Genomic DNA, 25,405 nt, shown 5'->3' with positions numbered 1-25,405 from the left:
AGATAAGACAGTATTTTATTGTGGAAGTGGTTTCTTTTTTTGGGGGGGGGGGGTTAATTGTTTCATTCTTTCACCTTCAATCCAGAGGCCAGGGTAGATTTATTACTTCCGAGTTCTCAGCAGTTCCTGGCGGTGGTCTAACAACCTCAAATTCACCTATTACAACAGCTACAATTTCAAGTGGCAACTGTTCAAATTTACTCATAAATGAAAAACTAGTATGTGTATTGTTTCAACAACTGAACAGAGACCTGCAAATTAAGAGCAGGAAGAGCAGAGCTTGCCAGAGGAAGACAATTATCAGTTAATTAGTGGTGCTCCTGTCAGAACTCTGCTCTCTAATACCTAAAAAAATGTCAGTGGGTTTTTTTTTCCCCTTCTTCTTTTTTTTGGCACTGTCACTAACACTTGAAAGGGGAAAAGAAATCTCACCGTTCTGGTTTTGGTAATCCTGGGAAGGTAGAGAGTAAACTTTCCGGTTAGATTTCTCAAATACACTGTCATTTGTAATGGTAGGACACATCAAGAGCGTGTCTTCTATTAACTGTATGTATATTGTTTCTACTCTTAAACAGATACATACACACAAGTAAACAAGAATGCACACGTGTTCTGCTTCTAAATATTCTGAGGATATTGAAAGTAAAATAGTAAGCAATATTTAGGGTCAAAAGCTCAAGAAATCTGAAGAAGGATGATAAAGTTTTCTTTACACTCTGCTTCCTAACAAAGATTCTAAGGATGGGGCAGTCTGATTTCCTATGACTAATGTAGCAATTTCACTCTTTTTCAGCCAAAAAGAAGCAAGATTGTTTGGGAGTCCTGCAAGACTGCATTATCATCCACAGTAGTGCATTTACATAGAGCTGGTATAAATCAGCTCACATATCTAACACATGCATATGATTAGAAGAAAAAAAAGATATAGGTTTTAAACATGTGTATTCTGTATTAGCTCCACTTAAACTCCATTCAATAAAATAAAGCACAGAGAATAATACTGTGTCTTTTAATGGGGTTTCTCATCTGTGCATTGAAAAACTGTTAATGGATAGAAATGTTACAATGCGAGGGGCCATAATGCATAAAATTCTGTCTCCTTTTCTCTGCTACCATTCTGAAAGTTGGAATTGGGAGAGATAAGTGCACTGTGGTGATTAAAAAAATTTTTTTTATCCATTAACTAATAAATCACCAGTAATTTATTTGTGGAAGTTCATGTAAATCCAAACATGGGTCTCCACCTTCAAAAAAACAAAAAACATACTCAGCATACTTCTCATCATAGAACAAAGGGAATATGAGAACACACTCTGATCAATGTAAATGAAAGCGCACAAATAGCTCCACAAAGTTCTTACAAGGTAGTTCAGGGGTAATGTACATTTTCTAGCCTGAACTTGATTGTCTAAACACACTGATCAACTTAGGAGAACAATGACAAATCTCCCTTACTTTTTGTTTTTCACAATCAATGTCAGAAACCCAATACACTCCTTTAAATGAACACTGTCAAGAAATTAGGTTTTTGCTCCAGTGTTGCCACCAGGAGCCTTCACTTCCCATTACTGTATTCTCAAGTTCTGCTTAGTTGTTCTGATGGAAAAACAAGAAAGCGGCGAGTTATCTCGTACTATATTTTATTTTTTATTGTCAAATAAGGTTTCTTTTTTTAAAAAATATTATAAATAACAACAACAAATGCATGTCATTTTTGTACAGAACTCTAATCCCAAATTTCCAGCAAAGATGGTATCTGCTCTAACACTAAACTAGAGATTTCAGAATAAGCCAAAGACTCAAATATGCTTTTGCCCTCAGGTATAAAAATCCTTTTGAAAGTCAATCTCTTCCTGCTTGGTAGAAGTCTAATTCATCTATCACTCTAAGCCTGAAAAAGTCCTCTTCAAATACAAAATCTAGAGACTAGCTCAATTTTATAATTTGGCACGTAATTTCTCAATGGCTATGATGTATTTTGGAAAGACTATTTCTCTTAGACACAAATAAAACTTCATTGCTGACCCCTCACAATAATACAATGTTACACACATCATATTTAAGAAAAGAAAAAGAAATACTATCTATATTCAGCCCCTAAAACACTCTGGGTTGTATACAATAATCAGCATGCATAGTACTTTTGTAAAAGAGACTTCAAGACAACTGAGAGAAGTTTTGTGTCTAGAAAAAGTGACCAGGTGCTTTTTCAGCAGTTTGGGGGCGGGGGGAGGGGAGTCTGCAGCATATTAAATTGCAGTAAAAGCTTTCCAGAAACTAGATAGACCATAGACTGTACTCAAAAATGTGTCACTCCTTGCTTTTAAATAGGCCCGTGTATATTTAGTGTAACATGTCAGATCCAACGTCATACTTCCTCCCTTCTCTCTTCAAGCTTGAGAGCAGCCAGTAAGAAAAATAAGGCTCATTAAAGTTTTTAATGCAAGGACTGACACCTTCCATCGCCGATTCTGCAGGCACTTCTAATACATTCAACCTACAGAGCAAGAGCCCTGGTGTAGCATGGGAAAGTCTTCCTGAATCAGTGACCTTTCCAGGGTATAGGATTAACAAGAGTCTGACTCTCACAAGATAAAGCTGTACCTTTCTTCACATTCAAAGGATGAGGGCAATTGCTTGCAATCAGCAGTGAATACAGCCTGTCTACACTGCCAGAGGCCTGCCAATCATTCCCCTCCCTTTAAAAAAAAATGGTTTTGAGGGCAGCCTGGAATTTTTTCAGCAGAGCCCCAGCTAACTGCAGTCAAGTTCGGGCAGAAAAACAGGAAGGCAAAGCAATCTCCATTTCATTTTAAATGGATTACGAGAACTGCTTTGGGAGAAGACAGCCTAAAATTCTCTGTGTTTCTGGTCTTCTTTTTGAGATCTTTCTTCTATACCAGTTTCTAAAACAGTATATTTTCTTTTTATGTGTTATTGCTTATTTGATGGACAGGTGGAGGACCATACTGGGGGTTGGCATTACAATTTTTCCTGGTAAAACAAGTCCTAATCCTCCTTTGATCCTCATTGCTCTCAGTCCTGGGACTCAGTCAGAGACTCCCAAGCATAAAGGTAGAATCATATGCTTAATGTATCAAAAGACTTGAGAGCTATTTCAATTCGTCAGAAGCCAGAGATACATACTGGACTGATTTCTTCTCCAAAGCTGATGCCTTCTGACCTGCTATTAAGGAGCGAGTTTAGGGTGGGAGCATGTGACTATTGACCTATTTCTATTCTCTGAATCTCCTAATGGAGGCCATGATGACAAATTCAGGAGCAATGCAGCCTCCCCAGCCCCAAAGGTCCCAGATTCCAAGTCACTTCAACTTTGCACATTGAGCACCAACAGTGCTCCAGCTTGTGGTGTTTGCTGTGTGCACTGCACCCCCAGCACAGGTCCCGAGCCTTTCTCTCAGTGTGCAAAGAGACAGGTTGACTTCAGGTGGTCCTGAGAGCAAGGGAAGGGGCTCCCGCTGTTGGCGCAGAGAACTGGACCCGCGGCTGGTACAGTCAGGAGGTCCACTCTCCTGGGTGTTGCCATTCATTTTCCTCATCTGGAACCATGAGCCCTGCCTGTCAAGACTTCATGGCCCTCACCTGGCCTAATCTCAGCATAAATTCTAATTTGGCTCCCAGATTGCATTTCTTGTCGCTATTTTAGTTTTAAATAGGCATCTACATCCGTGCCGCTACGAATCTCCTGGTTTCGAAAACCCTTTCTGCCCTTTTGGTTTCTAGTTCTTCCACGACAGACCTATCCACGGGGAGTATAGGATTTCTGCAACAAAGCGTAATTCACTTCATAGGCCACGGCGGAAATCTGACCCCCTCACCACAATCAACAAGAATCAAGCCATTAGGACTCTCAGAAAGTTGCTAATCACTCCTTTTTTACCCTTCGGAGCAGAGAGCCACTCGGAACTTACCCCTCCTTCCAGAGGGCTGGCTATCCACCCAAGTTCTCCCTGGACGGACCTGGAATCCAATAAGGTAACTGCAAAGAAAAAAAAAAAAAAGAGAAAAAGAAAAATAGATTAATTTCCAATTGCAAAAAGCCAATACTACAAAAACCATTTGCCTGAGCGTTTCCATATGTGCCGAGGGTGTGCATATCCAACTCTGATCAAAACCTAAACTTGGTCTCACTTATGTAAATAATCATTACTCACTTGATCTTCTCCCCTCTTTAAATCTGCAAGTTCTTATTTATTTAACTTGCTTAGCATTTAAAATTCCATCCCAGGACTCCAGTCGATTCATTTTCTAAAAAGGATGAATACAGAATCTCAAGTACAATTCAAAAAATAAATAGATCTATGTAGGGCAGTGGCACTGCGGAGCAGAATCTGCATTCATCTCTGTCTGGTGTCTACTGGAGCTATTTGTTTTTACAAGTTTCAGATGACTGCATAACTCATCATCGTGGTGACAGAGCCACAAGTGAATTCTCTCTGAGAGCATTCAAAGGGTCAGGAAAAGGCTCTCTCCTGCTACCATTTCCCCCCTTTCCACCACCAAATACATGGGCCCTGGATGTGCTATCCGCTGCTTTTTTAAATATCAAAAGTTTCAGAAGGCGGGGAGGCAGACGTGTGGAATGAGAATGCAAATGAATTGAATGATTTTCTTCCCCAGGTCTTTTGGAGGGCAATCGGAGACTCCTCCTCCACCCAAGAAGAAATCACTGGTTTGAATTTTAGGAAATAAGAGTTAGGATGCTGGTGCTACTCCCCCTAAGAGCCTGCATCAAAGCTTAGGGGACCCCGGAGGGCGGCTGCCCAGAGTGGCTCACTCCTAGACACCTACGACATTGAAAAGGACACAGTCCATTCCTAACCTCTCCACGTTCTCTTTCCCACCGAGATCTGCAGGCCTGGAGGTCGAAAGGCCCATCTCAAAAGAACCACTGGATTATTAATTTGATCAGCGAGGCTGGCTGCTCTTCAGGCTGAGGGGGGGGAGGGGGGAGAAGAGGGAGCCTGCATCTCTGCTCCTGCGCACCCCAAACTCTCCACCTCGCCCCCCCAGGCCTCTGAATTCTGCCCGTCTCCCCTATCATTTCACCACGAAGTCAAAGCAGTTAAAAATCAGGCGTTCTCCTCCTTTTTCCCCGAGAAGCCTGAATTCCTGGGGTCTGTTAATTATTTTAAAATGTAGAGCCTTCCCTAGGTCGCTCCCGCCCGCCGTGCCGCCCCCACCGCCGGCCTCATTCTCTCTTCGCGGTCCCTAGAGAAAAGCCCGCTACATCCATTTGGATTTATGTAAGGTGGATTAGGGACACAAAGGGAACAATAAGACCCAATTTACAAAAAAAGGGAGGGAGTAGAAAGGGAGGGTAAAGGGGAGAAAAGGAAACGTGATGGGAATAAAAAGCAACAAAATGAATTAATTTTTAAGTGGGAGGAGGGGTCCGAGAGGGGGATGACTCCCCCCCCCCCTTTCTTTCTACATCAGCCGATGGCTCCATCAGTGCCTTTTTGTGTCTAGGGCTCCCAAGTTTTGCTTCCAAAAGAAAAAAAAAAACAAACAACAAGAAACGGATAAAATAGAAAATTCCTGCGTCTGGTGCAGTGAGGTCCTGGGGGACGTCCTAACAAGTGTGCGAAGTAGCCAACACAACGCGGGATCACGACGCGGGGAAGAGAATCGCCCCTGGGGGCCGAGGGCCGGCTGTGCCCGAGACGGCACCTGGAGCCACGTCGGAAGGAGGGCGAGGGCAGGGAGGGAGGGCTAGAGGCGCCCCTTTCCTCCCAAGCGGCGTCTGCCGGCAGGTGCGTGCATCTCTCCCCGCCTCTGTCTGGCGAACTTCGGGCACCCGCTGCCCAGCCAGGGCTAAGTTGGTTTTTGGCTCCCTCCTTCGGAATAGGTAAAATGATGGAGTGCACAGGGATGTGTGGACGGATCTGGAGAGATGGACGAGTGAAGAGCTGGATGGGGTGGGATGGATGGATGGATGGATGGATGGACGGACGGACGGACGAATTGGCGTGGTGGTGGTGGGGAGGGGTGTACGAGTCGGCGAGACAGATGTAAGGCGAAACGAACGCAGGCTCGAGTACGAGCATTCGCTGGAACACACGCGCACACAATTAGGGCACTCGCGCACCGAAACACAATCGTCCGCGTCCACGCGGGCACCCACGCACCACATACCCGCATTTGCGCGCGCGCATACACCTATAGACACACATGCACGCACGCACACTCAATTCCCCTTTCTCTGAGATCATCTGAAACTAAATAATCCACCCGCACCTCCCCGACAGAGACATACGCAATCCGAACAGACGCGCAAAACACTCAGGATCGAGACGGGGACCAGTCGGCCCCTTCTGTTGTTCCTTCCAAACTAACCCAGTGTACAATTTCCGGGCAAAAAGCAACAAACTCGACTACGTTCAACTTGACGGCGGGTTCCACAGGTCTGCGGCGTGATCTGAGGAGCGTGGGGCGCCTTAGACCACCGACTGCACCCCCAGCGCGCGAAGCCCAGCAGGGAGAAAGGTGTCTGACGCCGGGCGCTAGAAACCAGGTCACTGGCGAGCCGCGAGCCGCACCACGACCGCTGCGCGCCGGAGGCCTCGCAGCGGGGTCCTGGGAAGCACAGTGGTAGGAAAACTTTGCAGAAATCACAGCTCGCAAGGATTCCACAAAAACGTGGGAGCCCCGAGCCTCCAACCAGCTCCAGGTTTCCGTTTCCCCCTCGACAGGGGCTGGGCAGGGGAGCGGTGTAGGGAGGACTTGGGCCACAGAATTATTATTAATTTTAACCCCGGCGTTGGCTCCCTTGTATCCCCTCGGGGCTCCTGAGCTGGCCTCGCCAGCGAATGCCGATAAACTTTGTCCTTTCGCCACAAACTTGGACGGACTGGCTGCAAGCACGGGTCACCGCCCGGGTCAGGCTACTTGCTTCCCCTTCGCGGATCCCCATGCCCCGGCCCCTTTCTCCCGAATCCGGGTGCACCGCTCACGCCGTGATCCCCCCCACCAACACCCGCCGGCCTCGCGCGCTCCCAAGAAAAATTCACCCATGGCTTGTCCCCGATGTCCCCGACCGCAGAAAGGCCGCCCCACTCTTACCTTCATTCGCGGGATACACCCTGGAACCAGTGACAGCGTCGCAAATCCCAAAGAGAAACGAAAAGAGGACGAAATAGAAAATCCCAGCCATGGTTCGCCGGTGCCAGCGCTGCTCCTACCGCTTCTATCCCAGTGGAATAAATGCTTAAGTTAGGAGTGCAGCAAGCCGAAGACATTGCCAAGGGGGTGGGTTCGGCCCGTGACGCCCACCCGCCAGTCCGTGCTCCGCGGCCAATGGTGGCGCAGACGGGGCGGCCCTCCTCGAGTCCCCGCCCCTCCGGGCTCCGCGGGACGCGCGGTCTCCCGGGGCTGGAAGGGGCGAGCTGGGCTAGGGCTCCCACCCCCGCCGGAGGGAGGCAGCGCAGTCCCCAGGCCTCGCCTCAGGGGTCTAGCGCCCGGGCGAGGAAAGGAGCTTCCAAAGACTCTGAACTGACTGGGGGAGGGTGGGCGAGGAAAGGTTAGAAACCCCCTCTTCCTCCTACGGGCGGTTTGAGAAGGGGGAAAAGGCCCTTTCGTCGTAATAAAATAAGTATGAAGTTGACCTGCCTGTTTGCTGTTGCTCTTTTCTGAGGGTCGCAGCGTCCGCGTCCCGCGCTCGGGGGCTGGTGCTGCACACTCACTCCTGCGCGCGGCCGCAGACGCCCTCTGCTACCTTGCCCTGCTTCGTGCCTTTATAGCGCATCTCCATGGGAAATACTCCTTGGAAGAAATTTTGTGGCTTGGTTTATCCTTTCGTCCCAGGCTCCCTAGATGCCTGGAGAGCGGAGACCTCACCGGTCCCCATCGCCTAGTGCGTGCAGCCCCTACCCGGAAGCAGGGCTCGGTCCCAGGCTCGGCGCTGAAACAGAACGAATGACTTTCTAGCAACGGGGAAGCCCCGTCTGGCCCCATCTCGGTGCTCGCGCCGAGGGACTCATCCTGGCACCGACAGCCCACCGCGGCAAGACGCCCCGAGATGGCCCGGTCTGCAAGGAGCCAGCTGTGCGTTTCCCGGGGGGGGGGGGGGGGGGGGGAGTCCCTGGAAGCGGGCCTAGCAAGTCCCGGGCGCGGGGAGGAGAAGCAAAGGGCTTAAGTGGGAACGTAGTGGCTTTCCGCTGCCCAGACACGGCACGGGGGAACTTGCAGGCTGCCCGGAGCGGCTGCTACAGCTTTGCGCTCCGACCGCTGCCCTGCGCGGGTTCCGACGTTCTCCTGGCCCCAGGAGACGAGGGTGGGCAGCGGGACCCGCAGACATCTGCTCAGCTGCGCCCGCCGAGATGCCGCGGGTGTCAATGCCGACTGTCCCGGTCGCAGGCACCCCTGGGCCCTAGTCTGTCCCCCGTGCCCTGGCCGCGTGCGCAGCCACCTGAGCGCCGTCCGGCGACAGCAAAGCAGCCGGCGGCCCGGGGACTGGCTCCCCGACGCGACTCGGTGCATTTCTCCGGGCGTTTGCAGGAGTCTTCGATTCCTGACAAGGCCTCCCTCTTTCCCTCTTCCCAGTCCGCGCCTCCTCTTGCTCCCTCCGGGGTCTGGCCGGGTTTTCCGCCGGAGCCTGGGTCCCAGCGGGAGGGCGACCTCAGGTAGGTGGAAGAGCCTTTCTCCCGCAGCGGCTCATCGTGAACCAACTGCGCCACCTGGCGGCGGGACACGGGAGTGCGCGGCCCCCGCTGAAGGGCGAGCGGACAAAGACCGCAACGTGGAACCTGCAGCCCGCAGGCTCGGTGGGGTATTTTTTCATCTACCCGCCCATGTCTGGCGCACCCAGGCCACCTTTGTGGTGTGGTGGCGGGCGGCGGTAGGGGTGGGGAGAACTCGGGAGATCTGTCGCGCTTCTAGCCAACTGGATTACGGAAGACGGAATCGGAAAACATTTCAAGGAGAAACTGCCGGTCCACCTCCCAGAGATGGCCTGAGTAGTTGCTGTCCCTGCAGAAAGGGAATCCTAGACACAGCGGGAAGGGGGCAGGGCGGTGTAGAGGAGGGAGCAGATCGCGGCCACGGTTTCAGGTCACTGGCCTCGCAGCAAATCGTGCCTCCTCCGTGGCTGGACAGCTGCACTCGTGCAAACTCAGAGCCGGGCTCATAAGGTGGACAACTTTTACTGGAGCGCGCTCGGCGAGGCGCCGGGCAGTAGCTGTGAGTCCGCAAGAAAGACGGACAGCTTGCTCAGCTGCAGGCATTTTGGTTTCTCAGTGCAAGATCTGCCAAAATGTCACAGTCTGAGCAAGGGGATCTCACTTGTTGTGGCTATTGATTTCCCACGAGTTAAGGGGGGGAGGGGTGCACACGAGGGAGATAGATGTATGTGTGCCTATATAAATAATTTAAAATAACTGCACGAAGTCCCTTTAAGGAACGCATTTCTAGGACCGTTCATGTGCCTGCCTGAGTTTCAGAGGAAAAGAAGGCGCATATGGGTCCCTGTCACTGGGCACACCCTCTCAAAAGAGAAAGGCGCCATCCGAATTCCGTTTAAAACATTCTAAACAATAGTTGCTGGTTGCCTCTCTGCAAGAACTTGAGTTTTGCATGCATGCGTGTAAAATTTCTAAAACACGTTCCATCCCCCACCCCCCATATGCACTCTGAATATTAAACACAGTCTTTCCAGCCACAGCTGCCCGACAGGAAGGCTTCGTCTGCTAGGGTGCATTCGGTGACTTCCCCTTTTTCCTCCCATTTTCCCTTTCAAGGCATTCGAACAGCCCCATAATCTGGAGAGCCACGAGGCAGGACATGCTAACTGGGGTCTGAACTCTCACTTCCTCTTGAGAGCATTTCTGGGCAGAGGATCGGAACTGAGCTGCTGGGGAGAATTCCTCTGTCCACTCTGACTACCCGGGGGAAAGCGTTCTAATCTAAGGGAAACCGTTATTCCTAAAAATAGGACAACAATGGAAAAACGAGGAGGCCTTGGTCCTCCATCAACACAGAGCCCCCCAGGACTTTTGAAACATTAGGGAGCATTTACAGTAAATCAATTGTCCAGGGGAGTCATACACATGCAATAGAATACCACACTTCCAAAATGTACCTCAATCACCTACCTTAAAGATAAATTAGCTTGACTCTTGACTGAAGTAAGTCCTCCCAGCTGCTGTAGGAATTCAAGGTCATTTTGAATCCATTAAGAGACATATCAAAATATATATGCTTATAAGGAACATAATAATGAAAGAATTTGTAAATTCTCCTCTTTGTACAGTACCTATGACAAAGGCTTGAGCTGCAGAGTACATTTTAAGTGCTAAGTTAGATTAAGGTTGAATTTCAAAGGCATTTCTAAAGACATTTTAAAATAACACCAAGTGTCCCAAAGTATCCACCTCTAAGTAGTGGAACAATTTCACCAAAGTAATAAGGAAGGGGCCGTTGACCTGTGGGCAAACAGTACAGAGAGTGCAGGAAGGCTGGAGAGGGGGTGAGAAGGAGAAACCCACTCTGTGTTGACTAGACACTGCCAGAATTTTTAGCTGGTTTAGTTGAACTTCCCAGGACATCAGTAACTTTTTTTTAATCAATAAAAAGAAGCCTCCAACAGTGTCACTGTCAGAACCAGATTTTTCGAGACAGACACGCCTGGTTTAACTTACTGCTGATCTTCCACTAGCTGTGTGTCTTTGGGTAAGTTACTTGACCTCTCTGAGATATGGTTTTCTCATCTGTGGATTGTGGTTGTTATGTGATTCTTCTAAAAACAGAATGAATTTTGAAGAGCACGGAGTATGGCATCTGGCACCATGGTAGGTAGGCAGTTATTATTACTCTTAAATAATATTTTATTAAGAACTACTTACTACCTAATAATTTCATATTAAGCCTTTAATACCATCCATTTCACATTAAGCAGTTAATATTATTAAATGGGAAATCATTTACCCAGCTTGACTCTTCCCTTCCACCAGGAAACCAGGCCCGTGATTGGCCTGTGCTCCCCAGGAGAGGAGGATGCTTTATTTCTTCACCGCCTAGGGGAGGGGAAAAGACACATTCTAAAACGCTTCCCTTCTTTCATTGCTCATTTGTAACAGGTCACACTCAACTCACATTACCAGGTGATTCAAATGGATTTGTACCCCAGGGGTTACACCTGTTGCCAAAAGTAGTCGTTTCAAAAGTAATCAACTGAAAGGAGATGTTGAGGAATCCAAAAGTCCCACAACCAAGGCAGATATTGTTGATAATAAATAACCAAAGCATGGCCTGATGAAATGTCCACCTTTGGAAGCAAAAACAACAGCACTCCCAACTGTAAGATAACCATCTGAAATACAGCAACCTGGCAGAACATTCGCTGTGCTTCCGCAAGCTGTCAGGGAAACTTGTCAGAGATTTCATCCTTTTGGGTCAAGGCTTTGATGCTATTTTTTATGCGGAGAAGAAGCAGGACTCCTGTTGGCTCTTTAAACCTGAATGAGAAAGTTGGCTACAGAACTCAGGTCTTGATGAGTCAGAAGGATGAGAGAGCAAGACACAGACAGCTTACGTCTTTCAGAGTCACTGCGATGGAAAAGGACAAAAGGAAAGGCTGGGGTTCTCCAGGGGCCAAGACTGATGTGAAACTTTGGGCTGTCCCTAAACTTGAGTTCAGTGCTAGCAAACACTTCTCAAACATCCGCTATGTACCAAACACCGCATCTTTAAGATGTCAAAGGTTTCTTCTCAGCCCTGACACCTACCACTGGGGCCCGGGGGGGGGGGGGGGGGGGGGGGTGTGTGACAGCTGAGAACAAACCATCTTTGTCCGAGAGGCTGCCCAGAGGGAGGTGGAGAGAGAGGAAGGCACTCATTTAGTCCTGCAAACACCCTAGAGCCCTAGAATCAAGCATTTTACAATAAATCTTTCTCGGGAAGATCTCGGAGATCATTTTCACATTTCTGGCTGCACTGGGAACATGAGTTAAATATCAAGACTATTTTATTTTATTTTTTTATGCATAAAAGCTATGCCTCCAAAGAAATGTGAAATGCTTTTTAGTTGGAAGCCTTCAACAACATCAATGAAATGGTGTCCCCTCATTCTAACTCCAAATACTTCCATAAACCTGAAAATGGCAGCCATTAAATACTTTGGCTATTAAATACAGTAATATTTAATAACTATATTGATTTATGATCATTTAAAAAGCCTTTGAAATTACAATTGTTTTATGGTAAAAAAAAAAAAACTAATTGTAATATATGAGTGAGTAACATACTGGTACAAGATTTTTAACCACCTTCTAGAAGAGAAATAATTGTTGGGTAGAGAACTAAATTGTAGAAACACTGGAAGAACCCATCTTCTTTATTTTATTTTTTTTCTGAGGAAGGACTTGTAATTTGAAATGCTGTAAGGGGGAAAAAAGAAAACAGAACCACATGGCCATAGATGTAATTTATGATTTACTACACAAGGAGAACGTAAGTCTGGAAACCTAACATCGCTCTCCTCTGTCATAGTCCACAGCAGAGTAGTTTGTTACGGAAGACTTATGTCCCAAACATGTGTTTTGTACTTTCAAAAGATCTCTGCATATTCTAAAGATGTCTAAGTGACCAATAATGTATTTTTTATGTAAAATATAATTCTTTTAAATGCTTATTTAGATAATAGAACTTTGTGAGCGCACTTTAGAGGAAACGGTCCTTTTGAGATCATATAATATTTATATTTTATTTCTTTAACTTAATCATTCATGCCAATTAGTATATAGGAAAACTTCTTTTTAAACTGCAAAAGATTATGCTTCTTAACCATTTATTTGAAGGCACTAAAAGGGAAACTCAACTCAATCAAAACTTTAGGAAACATGGTTTAGGCTTTTTGCTGAAAATCATATTTCACTTGAGCACCACTGTAAACTAATGAAACCTTATCAAAATCAATTGAATGTAAATAAACTCCTTATATAAAAAAATACCAAAGTGAGATTCATAACTATGGTTTGGTTAGAACAGGCATTATTTGAGGGACTTCTTTGACATATGATGTTTAAAAAAATGAAGAATTGATATAAAACAACTACTAACGCAAGAGCTTCTGTCTGTGTGTACATCATACAACTTTAAAAGGTCCTCTGAGCAGCTCCCGCCTAGTTATATGTGGCATCGCTTTTTCTTAGACCTTGACTATCCCTGCACATGTAAACTGGCTTAAAATCAGGCAAACAGTGGGTTATTTGAAGTAGGGAGGTACAAAGAAATTCAGTTAGTAACGGATCATTTGACTCAAGCTGACATTTAAAGTATATCAATTCAATTATTTGTTTTTCTTCTTATTCAGTTGGAAGTGTACACACCCCAGGTTTTCTTTTCTGCTGGGTAGTGAGGAAAGAAGTTAATAAAATAGACATTAAAACACGGAGAATGGTATTCCCATGAGATTTATTATTCAAATGTGTGGCTGGGTATAAAAGTGACCTTCTAGGAAGACCACACTTCACAATTTCTCTCTGGAGTAGAGACCAAGTTATCCCCGTGTGGGATCAATCCTTTCTCTCTATAGCACGTTTATAAAACATAAATGTTACAGGGTTTATTTCCTGAGATTTGATAGTTTATCATTCAAGGTTAACATGTGGGATGATACGTGATCACTTTTAAGTTGGTATCACCTTTAGTTCCTGCAGCTCGAAATGCAAACGAGTTTGAACCCAAACATACAGGTGAGTTTACAGGAGGGGCGCCAACCTTCTGTGAACTCTAAGAGTGAGTGAGGTCCCACCTCTGCAGCTTCTCCCTGCTCATTTACATTACATTAGACACCTATCAAAAGTAATTGAGCATCAATGGGAAATTAATCAAGTCTGCCCCATTAAATGGTCAGTTTACTGCCGCTCAATGAAGTTGGGCTCCACTTCCTCTGTGTGTCTCATTAGGTTCTCATCTGAAACTTTTATAGTTGCTACTCAGATTGTTATCATTTAAAACACTTTGATAAATGCCTAGTTGTGCCCATACTGCTTAGCAGGCCGCCCTGGTCAAGTTACTTCAAGAATTATATTTGCAATGCAGAAATCCCTGCCAAGGTTGAACTGCCAGGGTGATGCGGAAATTCAGGACGTGTCCTGTCTTTCCAACGGATAGCTTTCTTCAGCAAGACACCTCTTGTGCCGCTCGACAATGTGTATTTATGCGTTAGAGGCATCCATCTATTTATAAACCGGAGGAGTCCTTGTTTGAAAAACCTGACTGCGATTAAAAAGAAGATCCGTGGCTTTGAAGCTCCTAACCTTCTAAGTCTGGGAAGGTCTGTGATTTAGGACCTTTGTCTTGCTGTGTCCTGATTGAATCTGCTCAGCTCTCTGTTTTTTTCCATGTCCACCTACACACAGCTGTCCATCTCCCCGCAACCTTTCTGCTGTCAGTCAAGTGACAGCCTGGGATGGGAGCTTTGTGTCCTAAGGCCTCCTGAGGCCCGGCACTGAGTTGAGATGGGAAGAGTTGTGTGTGTGTGTGTGTGGGGGGGGCTGGGTGCATAACTGATTCTTCCTAAGCTGGAGGTGATAGACTAGTGGTGGGAGGGTTCTGTGGTCCACAGCCCTTCAAACACTGCTTTCTCAAACACAAGTAAAAAAAAAAAATGCAAACCCATCTACCAAACCCTTTGCACCTTTAGCCTACGCTGAGGTAATGAGAATTACCCTGGGGGTGTGGGCGAGCATTCCAAGGCTTATTGGTGTAAAAAAATAAAACCTCCCTTGCTGAAATTGATCAGGGGTTTGGTGCCTAAGAATAGTCCCAGTTTCTCTCCCAGTGTGAGTGACCAGGTGTGGCTAGCTTTCCCTTTCTTGGATTGACTGATTCTTAGCTGACCTGTAAGTACCAACATCTCTGCTTAAAATGACTCTGGGAGTATGTCTTCTGGCTGATTGGAGAGTAACTGGGAGAAGCTGCTGCTTGTGACTTTGTACAGGTTGCACCCTGTACAGTTTACTGCCTTGATATGAAAAGACGTTAATTCATCCTCTGACGTGAAGCCGCGCTGTTGAGACAATTCTCTCCCTGCAGATTACTGTCCTGAAAAGTCAGCTAGGTCGCTAGCATAAATTAAATTGGTGAGAGCTTGAGTTAAAATCTAGGCTCTATTTTAATTCCTTTGTTTCTATTTGGTGCCATCTACATTATAATTATGTCTCTTAAATTTGACAGTATACTTCCGATCAGGGAAAGTTGCAGGTTCTTGAAACGAAATGTTTCAAGTTTATGCTTAACTCACTAGCAGCCCTGATATTCTCTAAAAAATAAAAGGATACATTTTCACCCTGTTACAGAAAATAAAGAATATTTGCCTCTGTTTCAATGAAGGTTCATGTTGCTTAAAATATTGAAAACATTATAATACAGTCATGTACTACATTTTACTTTTTGCATTAGCTATACTCATATTTTGCTTGTATTGTGTGCCTATTCTTAGTTTTGTTGTATTGGAGAAAAGAAGATATAAAAGAGAAAAGTGTGAATGATGTAAACTTGAGTATTATAGTTCACCATCCTATGTCAATGATCTGTTTGGCTGTCCCCCCAGGAGCACTGTCGTGTGTAACAATTGGGTTTCTTCTGTCAGGCGAAAGGCAAGCGGCAGGTGTTCAAGGGTGAGAGTGTAACCAATAAACCAGAGTAAATAACTTTATAACCTGGAGTTTATTTGAGATGTTAGCGCTGATGTTTGGCAAATCCACGGGGAATATCCCGCAAATGTTTGATTCACCAGTACCTTATATCAGTTGAGTGTAAAGCTAATGATTACCAGGAAAATAATTTTGTGATTCTATTTTTTTTTCTAAACACCTTTAATATTTAAAACTAGTGCTCCTTCTGGTACTTAGAACACAAAATAGAGTAAGTCTAAATGTGAAGAATTCTAGAAAATTATGTGCACACATACCCACACATGCACATACCTATCTGAGGATTCTCAACAATAAGAAAGCCTTTCACTTTTAAAATCAAAGTCACATTATTGATTATTCTCAGTTTACACCGATTCCTCTTCAAAGATAATTTGCCTGTTCATAATTCTGTAATTTATTTTGCTCTTCATGTTCTGCTAAAGCACACATGCATAATTTAAATCTAATATCACTTAGAGCTCAACTTTTTTGACAGTTGATTAATTTTCAAAATAATAAAATTGGTGAGAACCAATGACAATAGTACTTGGACTTAATGTTTTAAAATTCTGAAAACCTTCAATAAATTACACTTGGTTGTAGATAGAAACAGGTTTTTAGTAAATTGTCTTCTTAGTAAGATAATGCCAAGAATAATATTAGTCTTGAAAATTCAATTTGGGTTGGTTTGCTGTATTTCAATAAAAAGTGTCCCTAGAGATTATCTGTACAAATGTCACACACACATATGTACATACATAGGCGCATGCACACAGAAATCCAGAAAGACTCTTGGTAAGCCACTGAGATTTGTTATTTCTAAAGAATATGACCTGGAGTAATACCATCTTGCCTTCTAACTCAGAATAAAAGCAATTTATTTTTTTATTTTTATTTTTATTTATTTATTTATTTATTTATTTATTTTTAATGGGGTGACATCAGTAAATCAAGATACATATATTCAAAGGTAATATGTCCAGGTTATCTTAAAGTTCAATTATGTTGCATACCCATCACCCAAAGTCAGATTGTCCTGTCACCCTCTATCTAGTTCTCTTTGTGCCCCTCCCCCTCCCCCTTCCCTCTCCCTCTCCCCCCTCCCCCCGTAACCACCACACTCTTGTCAATGTCTCTTGGTCTCAGTTTTATGTCCCATCTACGTATGGAAAAATGCAGTTCCTGGTTTTTTCTGATTTACTTATTTCACTCCGTATAATGTTGTCAAGATCCCACCATTTTGCTATAAATGATCCGATGTCATCATTTCTTATGGCTGAGTAGTATTCCATAGTGTATATGTGCCACATCTTCTTTATCCAGTCATCTATTGATGGGCTTTTTGGTTGTTTCCATGTCCTGGCCACTGTGAACAATGCTGCAATGAACATGGGGCTGCATGTGTCTTTACAAGTCAATGTTTCTGAGTTTTTGGGGTATATACCCAGTAGAGGGATTGCTGGGTCATAAGGTAGTTCTATTTTCAGTTTTTTGAGGAACCACCATACTTTCTTCCATAATGGTTGTACTACTTTACATTCCCACCAACAGTGGATGAGGGTTCCTTTTTCTCCACAACCTCTCCAACATTTGCTATTACCTGTCTTGTTAATAATAGCTAGTCTAACAGGTGTGAGGTGATATCTCATTGCAGTTTTGATTTGCATTTCTCTAATAACTAAAGAAGATGAGCATCTTTTCATATATCTGTTGGCCATTTGTATTTCTTCCTGGGAGAAGTGTCTGTTCATATCCTCTTCCCATTTTTTTATTGGATTGTTTGTTTGTTTGTCGTTGAGTTTTATGAGGCCCTTATCTGAGCAGGTGTTTAAAAATATCATTTCCCAATTAGTTGGCTGTCTGTTTATCTTGTTATCAATTTCTCTTGCTGAACAAAAACTTCTTAGTCTGATGTAGTCCCATTCATTAATTTTTGCTTTCACTTCTCTTGCCTGTGGTGTCAAATTCATAAAATGCTCTTTAAAGCCCAGGTCCATGAGTTTGGTACCTATGTCTTCTTCTATGTACTTTATTGTTTCAGGTCTTATGTTTAGATCTTTGATCCATTTTGAGTTAATTTTAGTACAGGGGGACAAACTGTAGTCCAGCTTCATTCTTTTGCACGTGGCTTTCCAGTTTTCCCAGCACCATTTGTTGAAGAGGCTTTCTTTTCTCCATTGAGTGTTGTTGGCCCCTTTATCAAAAATTATTTGACTATATATATGTGGTTTTATTTCTGGACTTTCTATTCTGTTCCATTGGTCTGAGTGTCTATTTTTCTGCCAATACCATGTTGTTTTGATTGTCGTGGCCCTATAATAGAGTTTGAAGTCAGGTATTGTAATGCCCCCAGCTTCATTCCTTTTCTTTAGGATTGCTTTGGCTATTCGGGGCTTTTTATAGTTCCATATAAATCTGATTATTTTTTGCTCCATTTCTTTAAAAAATGTCATTGGAATTTTGATGGGAATTGCATTAAATTTGTATATAGCTTTGGGTAATATGGCCATCTTGATTATATTTATTCTACCTAACCAAGAACAAGGAATATTCTTCCATCTCATAATGTCTTTTTCGATTTCCCTTAACAATGGTTTATAGTTTTCATTGTATAAGTCCTTTACATTCTTTGTTACGTTTATTCCTAGGTATTTTATTTTTTTTGTTGCAATCGTGAAGGGGATTATTCTTTTGAGTTCATTCTCAAATGTTTCATTGTTGGCATATAGAAAGGCTATTGACTTCTGTATGTTAATTTTGTATCCTGCGACCTTACTGTATTGGCTTATTTTTTCTAGAAGTTAAAAGCAATTTACATGGGAGGAAAGGAGAAGGATGGTTAACAGTTAAAGAAAAAGAAACTCCTTAAAAATTGACATCTGTATAAAATTGCCTCTTTATAAGTTATTGATTTTCACTTTTAAGTTCATATTATTGAATTTCTCCTTAATTCTGTCTTTACTATGGAAAAATACTTTTTTCCCATTTATGTTTGGCATATTTTATTTAGGAAACTATAACCATAAACATAAATTTTAATAGATAGCCATACTGTGTGTGAAAGGGTGTTTTCCTCTGTCTGTATTCCAAATGAATCAGGTGTTAATTAATCTGTGCAATAAAATTAAACTAGCTGATGATGAAAATTTTTCCAAAATGTTGGAAGGTTTACTGCTTTTCTGTGACTATGTAGCATTTGCACTGACTCTCCTGACAGGGCCACCCATTACAGCCATTTGTGGAATAAATGTAGATTTTCATACAATTACTTGGTTGATGCCAAACCGAAATGAATGGCCCAGTGCTGTACCATATTGGACAAATGTGCCCACTCAGTAAACAGAGTATCTAATTACATTCCCCGTTGTCTCTGCAGTGGATTTTGATTTCAGGAGCTTGACGATTGTCCCTCAAAGCTACTGATATTTGCTCTTCTTCTAGCCGATTGTTTGAATGCTTCCAACAAAAGAGGAATAAAACCCAAAACAAACATAAATAGCTAGCTAATTGTCAGTAACTCTGCTTAAAAGTTGGATGGTTTAGAAGATTCCAGTTGGTGATTAAAGTGAGATTTAGAGAAACTAAGGCTTTTAAACTTTTATCCTGGCCGCCCTTTTTTCAGGAATCAAAAATAATTTAGAATTGGGTGACCTTTTGAAAGTATGGTCAGGATTAAGCATTGTATAAAAATCTATTGCTGCCCTGGCCGGTTGGCTCAGTGGTAGAGCGTCCTCCTGGCCTGTAGAAGTCCCAGGTTCGATTCCCGGCCAGGGCACACAGGAGAAGCGCCCATTTGTTTCTCCACCCCTCCCTCTCTCCTTCCTCTCTGTCTCTCTCTTCCCCTCCCACAGCCGAGGCTCCATTGGAGCAAAGATGGCCTGGGCGCTGGGGATGGCTCCTTGGCCTCTGCCTCAGGCGCTAGAGTGGCTCTGGTCACGGCAGAGTGTCGCCCCCTGGTGGGCGTGCCGGGTGGATTCCGATGGGGCGCATGCGGGAGTCTGTCTGACTGTCTCTCCCGGTTTCTAGCTTCAGAAAAATACAAAAAACAAACAAACAAACAAAAAAAAACTATTGCTTCATAGACGTGGCATAGGGACCCAATTGCAGATTTAACTTTGAAGATTTCGACCATTTGAAATGTGACCTTCAATGCCCATGACATGCGATTTGTAACTTTATCGAGACCTCAAATCAAGTTTCACACTTTATGGCCAAAGCAAGAAGGAGAGTCATTTAGTTAAAGTATCCTGACTGTCCGTCCACTATTCAACCACATCTCAGCCTTCATGTTATCTGTTATCTGCTCTTCATCTCACAAAGAGTAATTCTCTTCGTACCTCTGTTTTTTCATCTGCAAAATGAAGCTAAGATTATTGATTACCTCAAGATTGCTACCAGAATTAACTGAAATATTTTGTATACAAGCCATAAACAGAGTGCTGACACAAATCACACTTTGTAACTAATATTATTGTACTTTAACTTGGTGTTCAATGGGGAGCTACTATTTAATGGATGGAAAATCCTTTCCTTTTTTAAATTAGACCATTACGTTTCTATTATTTAATATAATAGTCTAAAAGATGTTTTTAAAGAGTCTTACAAGTAGTTTTCTGCCAGATTACTGTTTCCATTTGTCATTAGTCTTAACTTCAAAGGTAGACTCGCTGCTAGTCCATTGTAGGAAACTCTTCTTCCCCTGTACTATATCTTGCAGACACTAATCTGTTTTTACATTTAGGTATTTTATATGTTTAGCTTCACCTGTTGCAGAATGAGTGTGTGTGCTTGCGTCCTTTTTTGGTCTGGCTATCACAAAATGTGAACCGTAACTTCTTTCCTATTTCTGAAATTTACATTGAAGCACAGATGTCAGTCAAAGTTGCTCTCTCCCAAACACAGGTGACAAAATCTTAATCAATGGAATGTAGATCCTATTTATAATAAAACTAGGCAGAGCATGAAAATGAAATAATTTAGGTTAGGGTGCTACAAAAAATGTGTTAAACAATGTAAGAAATGTCACATTAGACAACAAGATTCTGGATTCTGGATTGTTTAATATTAGACAAGTCATTACATTTTTTTTAATCTTCAGTCTCCAATCTAGATTATCTTGATGATCCCTTATATCTCTAATATAATATAATTCTAGTTCTAGCAGTTGCCACACTTCTTTGGGGAAGAATAAAACTTCATAGTCTATCATCTTAAAGTAATTTTCTACTATTCATAAACAAAGAAGACATCAAATGGGTATTTGCAACTTGATATTTTTGTATGTAAATTACCCTAAGTTCTGTAAAAATTCTATAAAGATAATAGTTAAAAGTTATTTTCAATTAATATTAAAAAGCTCTGTTCTTCAATATCACATGTTAAAAATTTAAACCTATTAAAGTAACATGAAATACATGTTTAACATTTCTTATAATATTACCCTTTATTTTGTTTACAATGCAAGCTTATGAATTCATAACTCTCACAGTTAGGGGTCTTCATAAATAAAACAACCCACTTAGATCTGCATGTTTCAAATAGCAAGTCAACAAGCAACCAACAGATGGATGCATTTTTAATCAGTCAACCCATTGCTATCTGTTGGTTAGAAAATTTTTGTGCTGGTTATAAACATCTTTTATGGGGTGCAAAAATGATGAGAATCACAGGGTTCCATATATTTTAATACCTTGATAACCTATTCATATTTTATATAGTGATAAACTAAACTAAATTATTAGTGGAAAAACAAATCAAACAAAATAATTTGAGATTATTGTAAATCTGAGATGTGAATAAAATTGCAATCAGTATCTCCTTGCATTTCTGTTTGCTGATTTTAACTGAGTTAAGTAAGCCAGCGTGATCCAATTCAATTCAAGGATCGTTTTGCAATACTGTACAGAAAGCATCTACAATATTATGCTTCAATTTAAAATTTACATTATTCTGACAAATAACTGAAATAAAAGATGCTATCTATTTGTCTTGGAAAATTTGCTGCAAAAATAGGAAGTTAATATTGATCAAAAGAAGCCAGATGTAAAATTGTAAAAGGTTTTCAGTGATTATATTGGGTGGTCCCAATTTTAAATGACTGTCTTTTTCTAAAAAGAAAAAAAAAAAAGTCTATCAGATTATCTCTTCATATGCACAGAGTAAAGGGAATGGAGAAATGAAGTAATTATTTTTATAATTCAAGCACTTAAAACTTTCTTTTGAAATATCCAAATGATTGATATGATAATTTTGACTGAATTAGACAAATTACTCTTTCACAGTTTGCCTTCTCATTACATGAGTAGATACAATCTATGTGTGGATGTAACATTTATAAATGCAGAACACTAAACTCATAGCTTACAGCACTTTTTAAGATTCATTCAATTATATATAATCATTTACCTTTTGGCAACATGGAAAGTAACAACTTATCATTCTTTTCTTTAAAAGCACCTGCTCAGAACTTTTCCTCTGGGATGCTACAGTATTGCTACACTAAAGCTTTCTATGGATGAACTAGACCATTATAACCATGCTAATATTGCCAAACTGTCTAGCATTTACACGCATACACATATATGTATGTATATATATGTACACACACATATATGAAATATAGGTAACAATGCCAACAATATTGAGCTTAGAATTTAAAGAAATAATAAATGTATTATATTTTAGTAGTCCATTTAATAAAATTTGTAAAAAGAAAGGTATTATATACTTCTGTTACCAAAAAAAAAGCAATCCCAAATTGAAAATTAATGGACTGTTTCTATAAAGACATTTTATTTTAAATGGCTACATTTTGCACAGAAGGAAAAAAATAAGTATTCCAAGCCTCCAAATTACCTACTAGTAAACTCGGGTATGGAAAGCAAGAGAGCCTCCTGGAATTTTTCTCATTGTTTTGATAAAAATTATGTATATAAAACAAGGTGCACCTTTTGCTATTGGAAAATGAATAAGAAACACATTTGTTGACCATGCCTGAAGAAAGATGCTTTAACATTAATAACCAAAGACAGGAGGCAGATGACATATTTCTTTTAATCTTCCTTTTTTACTGAGATGAAGACGCAGTCTTTCAAACTGGGAAAGGAAGGAAACAAGATTGAAAATTTAAGCAGCCAACAGTCAGTCCCTGTGTTGGATTGTTGTTTTCCCAGGATGGAGGAAAAGAAAGAAGAAAATAAAGAATAACTTTAAATAATTAGAAATCTCTAAGTATAATTTAACTCTTTCTCGGGAAAATAAAATAACTTCTATGATTGTGAAGTCACGGTTGATTATCTTTAAGACACCCTGAGAATGAGTGGGATATGAACAACACTGGCAAGCAACACATGGCAGCCTGTTATCTGAAAAGTAAAAGGTTGGACTAAAGAAATAAAAAATCAGTAAGATTAGTAAGAATCTCTGACAAAATATCCGAATGGTCCTAACAGATTGTTAAAGATGCTGCTTGGAAACGTAGAGAAGGAAGAGGGAATTACTAACATCAGAATTGCGCCACCAAATTTAAGTCATACTGCAGTGCTTACAGAAACCCCAGCACATAGTAGGCACACCGCCAATAAGGGTTGCCCGATGTTCTTTCTTTCTGCTGGAATAGTCAGCTCAGAAACACTTTAGTGTATCTTGAGTTTAGAAAGGCAGTTGACAAAGTCTTTTATATCTCAGGGAACAAAATGGCTCTGTCTAGTTTGACACATTTATCAGTGATTATGATGACATAAAAAGCCACAGTGTGTGGCTCTGGCTGGTTGGCTCAGTGGTAGAGTGTTGGCCCAGTGTGAAAGTCCCGGGCTCGATTCCCGGCCAGGGCACACAGGAGAAGTGTCCAACTGCTTCTCCACCCCTCCCCCTCTCCTTCCTTTCTCTCTTCCCCTCCTGCAGCCAAGGCTCCATGGGAGCAAAATTGGCCCCGGCGCTGAGGATGGCTCCATGGCCTCCACCTCAGACACTAGAATGGCTCTGGCAGCAACAGAGCAACAATCCAGATGGGCAGAGCACTGCCCCCTAGTGGGCATGCCAGATGGATTCCAGTCAGGTGCATGCGGGAGTCTGTCTCTCTGCCTCCCTGCTTCTCACTTCAGAAAAACACACACAAAAAAATAAAAATTAAATAAATAGATAAATAAATAAAATAAATAAATAAATAGCAACAGTGTGTTTGGTGCTCAACTGAAAATAGCTAATTTTCTGAGCAAGAATCAGACTTACAATTTTCCTGGTACACTGAAACAGTAGAATAAAACCCCAAAATGTAATTTTATTGAGAGAAATACTGACTTGGGTTTAGATTAAAAAAAAAAAAAAAAAGATTAGTTACGTACTTGTGAGTAAAAGAAGCTGTGACTTCATACCAATTTATGTAAAAAAAAGAAAAGATCTGTGTTCAGGTTTCGTGGATGAAAACGTCCACGTGCATCAATGGCCGGACAGAGGAGGTGACCGGACAGACGCAGTCTTTGGCTGAATGAAGCCAACCTGGGGTCCAGAGACGAGGCAGAGGAGTCTCACCGTCTCCTGCTCAGCATGCACATCTGGAGTTCGATGTTCCTTTCTGGATGCTGCGTTTTTACGGGGACATTGACAAATGACAGAACTCCAGAGGGGGCAGCATAGCCTCGGGCCCGGGCCTTATGAGAAATCGTTGAGAGGCGTGGGCAGAGTTTGACAAAGAGGAGCTTGGCTTAGCCGAGCATGACAGCTGTCTTCAAGCAAACGGAGGGCTGTCATGCGGGAGAGCAGCTCCCTGACTCCAGTTTCTTCCAAGGGCAGGAAGGACTGACATCCGCCGGGCGTCTTTAAGACGAAGCAGATTTCCTGTCAACAGAAGGAAAAAAAAAACCTCTCCCATGTTTTGAGTTTGCCTCTGTCTGCTGTTCTGTACAGTGGTGGCCCCGAGGAAAGACTCAAGCAGAAACTGGTGAAGCATCCATGACGATGCTTTCAGAGGAAATTCCTGCGCTGATGGGAAAATTGAATTCCTTAACCTCTCCGACTATTTATGAAATGATGGTGGAAACAAGCAAATTGCTAGGCAATCCAGAAAGAATTAGGCACGGGGTGCTGCAGAGGAGAACAGCTATGGCCAATTCCACAGGGATGAGGAAGGCAGGACTGATGGGAGGGGAGATTGAGAAGGGGACCCAGCATCTAGATCGGTCCTGCCCGGAAACATCTACAGGGAGTCCCCGGCCGACGAGCGAGACAGAGATAGGGGCTGTAGGCTTGAGAATGTTTAAGTATTTATATGCACAGAAAAGTAAAAATAAATACTGCTAAGACAAACATCCGTCTAAGTTGCATTCAACAGGTAAATGAACCTGTTCCAACTCACATAGAAATTCAACTCAAGAACAAACCACGTTGCAGGAGACCACACATATCTGAGCCACGTGTTTAATTTTAAACGTTCTAGTAGCCATAATTACAAATAAAAAGAGCTAGGTGAAATCAGCGTCAATCATATTGATATCTTATTTAACCCCACACTTATCTGCAAGACTACCATTTTAACCTATACTCAGCATTTAAAAAATGATTGAGATAATTTACATGCTTCCTTCTCATACGAAGTCTTTGAAGACCTTTGTGGGTATTATCGCACCTACAACACACACTCCGGCTAATCCCACTTGAAGGGTTCCACAGCCCTGGGTGGCAAGTGTCTACTGTGTTGGACAGCACAGACTAGAAGCTAAAGTCCCCAGTGTGGCTAGTTAAAATAGGAG

The 25,405-nt window shown here is 42.6% G+C and overlaps 1 protein-coding gene across 2 annotated transcripts in view; it reads right to left on the bottom strand.

The window, feature by feature from the left end:
• Nucleotides 1–7,217, bottom strand: part of EPHA4 (EPH receptor A4) — a 146,369-nt gene extending 139,152 nt beyond the window's left edge. For both annotated transcript variants that reach the window (XM_066279216.1, XM_066279215.1), the window contains exons 1-2: nt 7,087–7,217; nt 3,933–4,000 (exon numbers count right to left, since the gene is read on the bottom strand). In XM_066279216.1, coding sequence (XP_066135313.1) covers nt 3,933–4,000; nt 7,087–7,177 — 159 coding nt within the window. In that variant the 5' untranslated portion in view covers nt 7,178–7,217. The remainder of the gene's footprint in view (nt 1–3,932; nt 4,001–7,086) is intronic.
• Nucleotides 7,218–25,405: the final 18,188 nt, after the last annotated feature.

The sequence above is a fragment of the Saccopteryx bilineata genome, chromosome 5 (assembly GCF_036850765.1).
Source record: "Saccopteryx bilineata isolate mSacBil1 chromosome 5, mSacBil1_pri_phased_curated, whole genome shotgun sequence".
Classification (NCBI taxonomy): Eukaryota; Metazoa; Chordata; class Mammalia; order Chiroptera; family Emballonuridae; genus Saccopteryx; species Saccopteryx bilineata.
The sequence above is the reverse complement of the archived record's forward strand: the minus strand, read 5'-3'. Positions and strand labels throughout refer to the sequence as shown.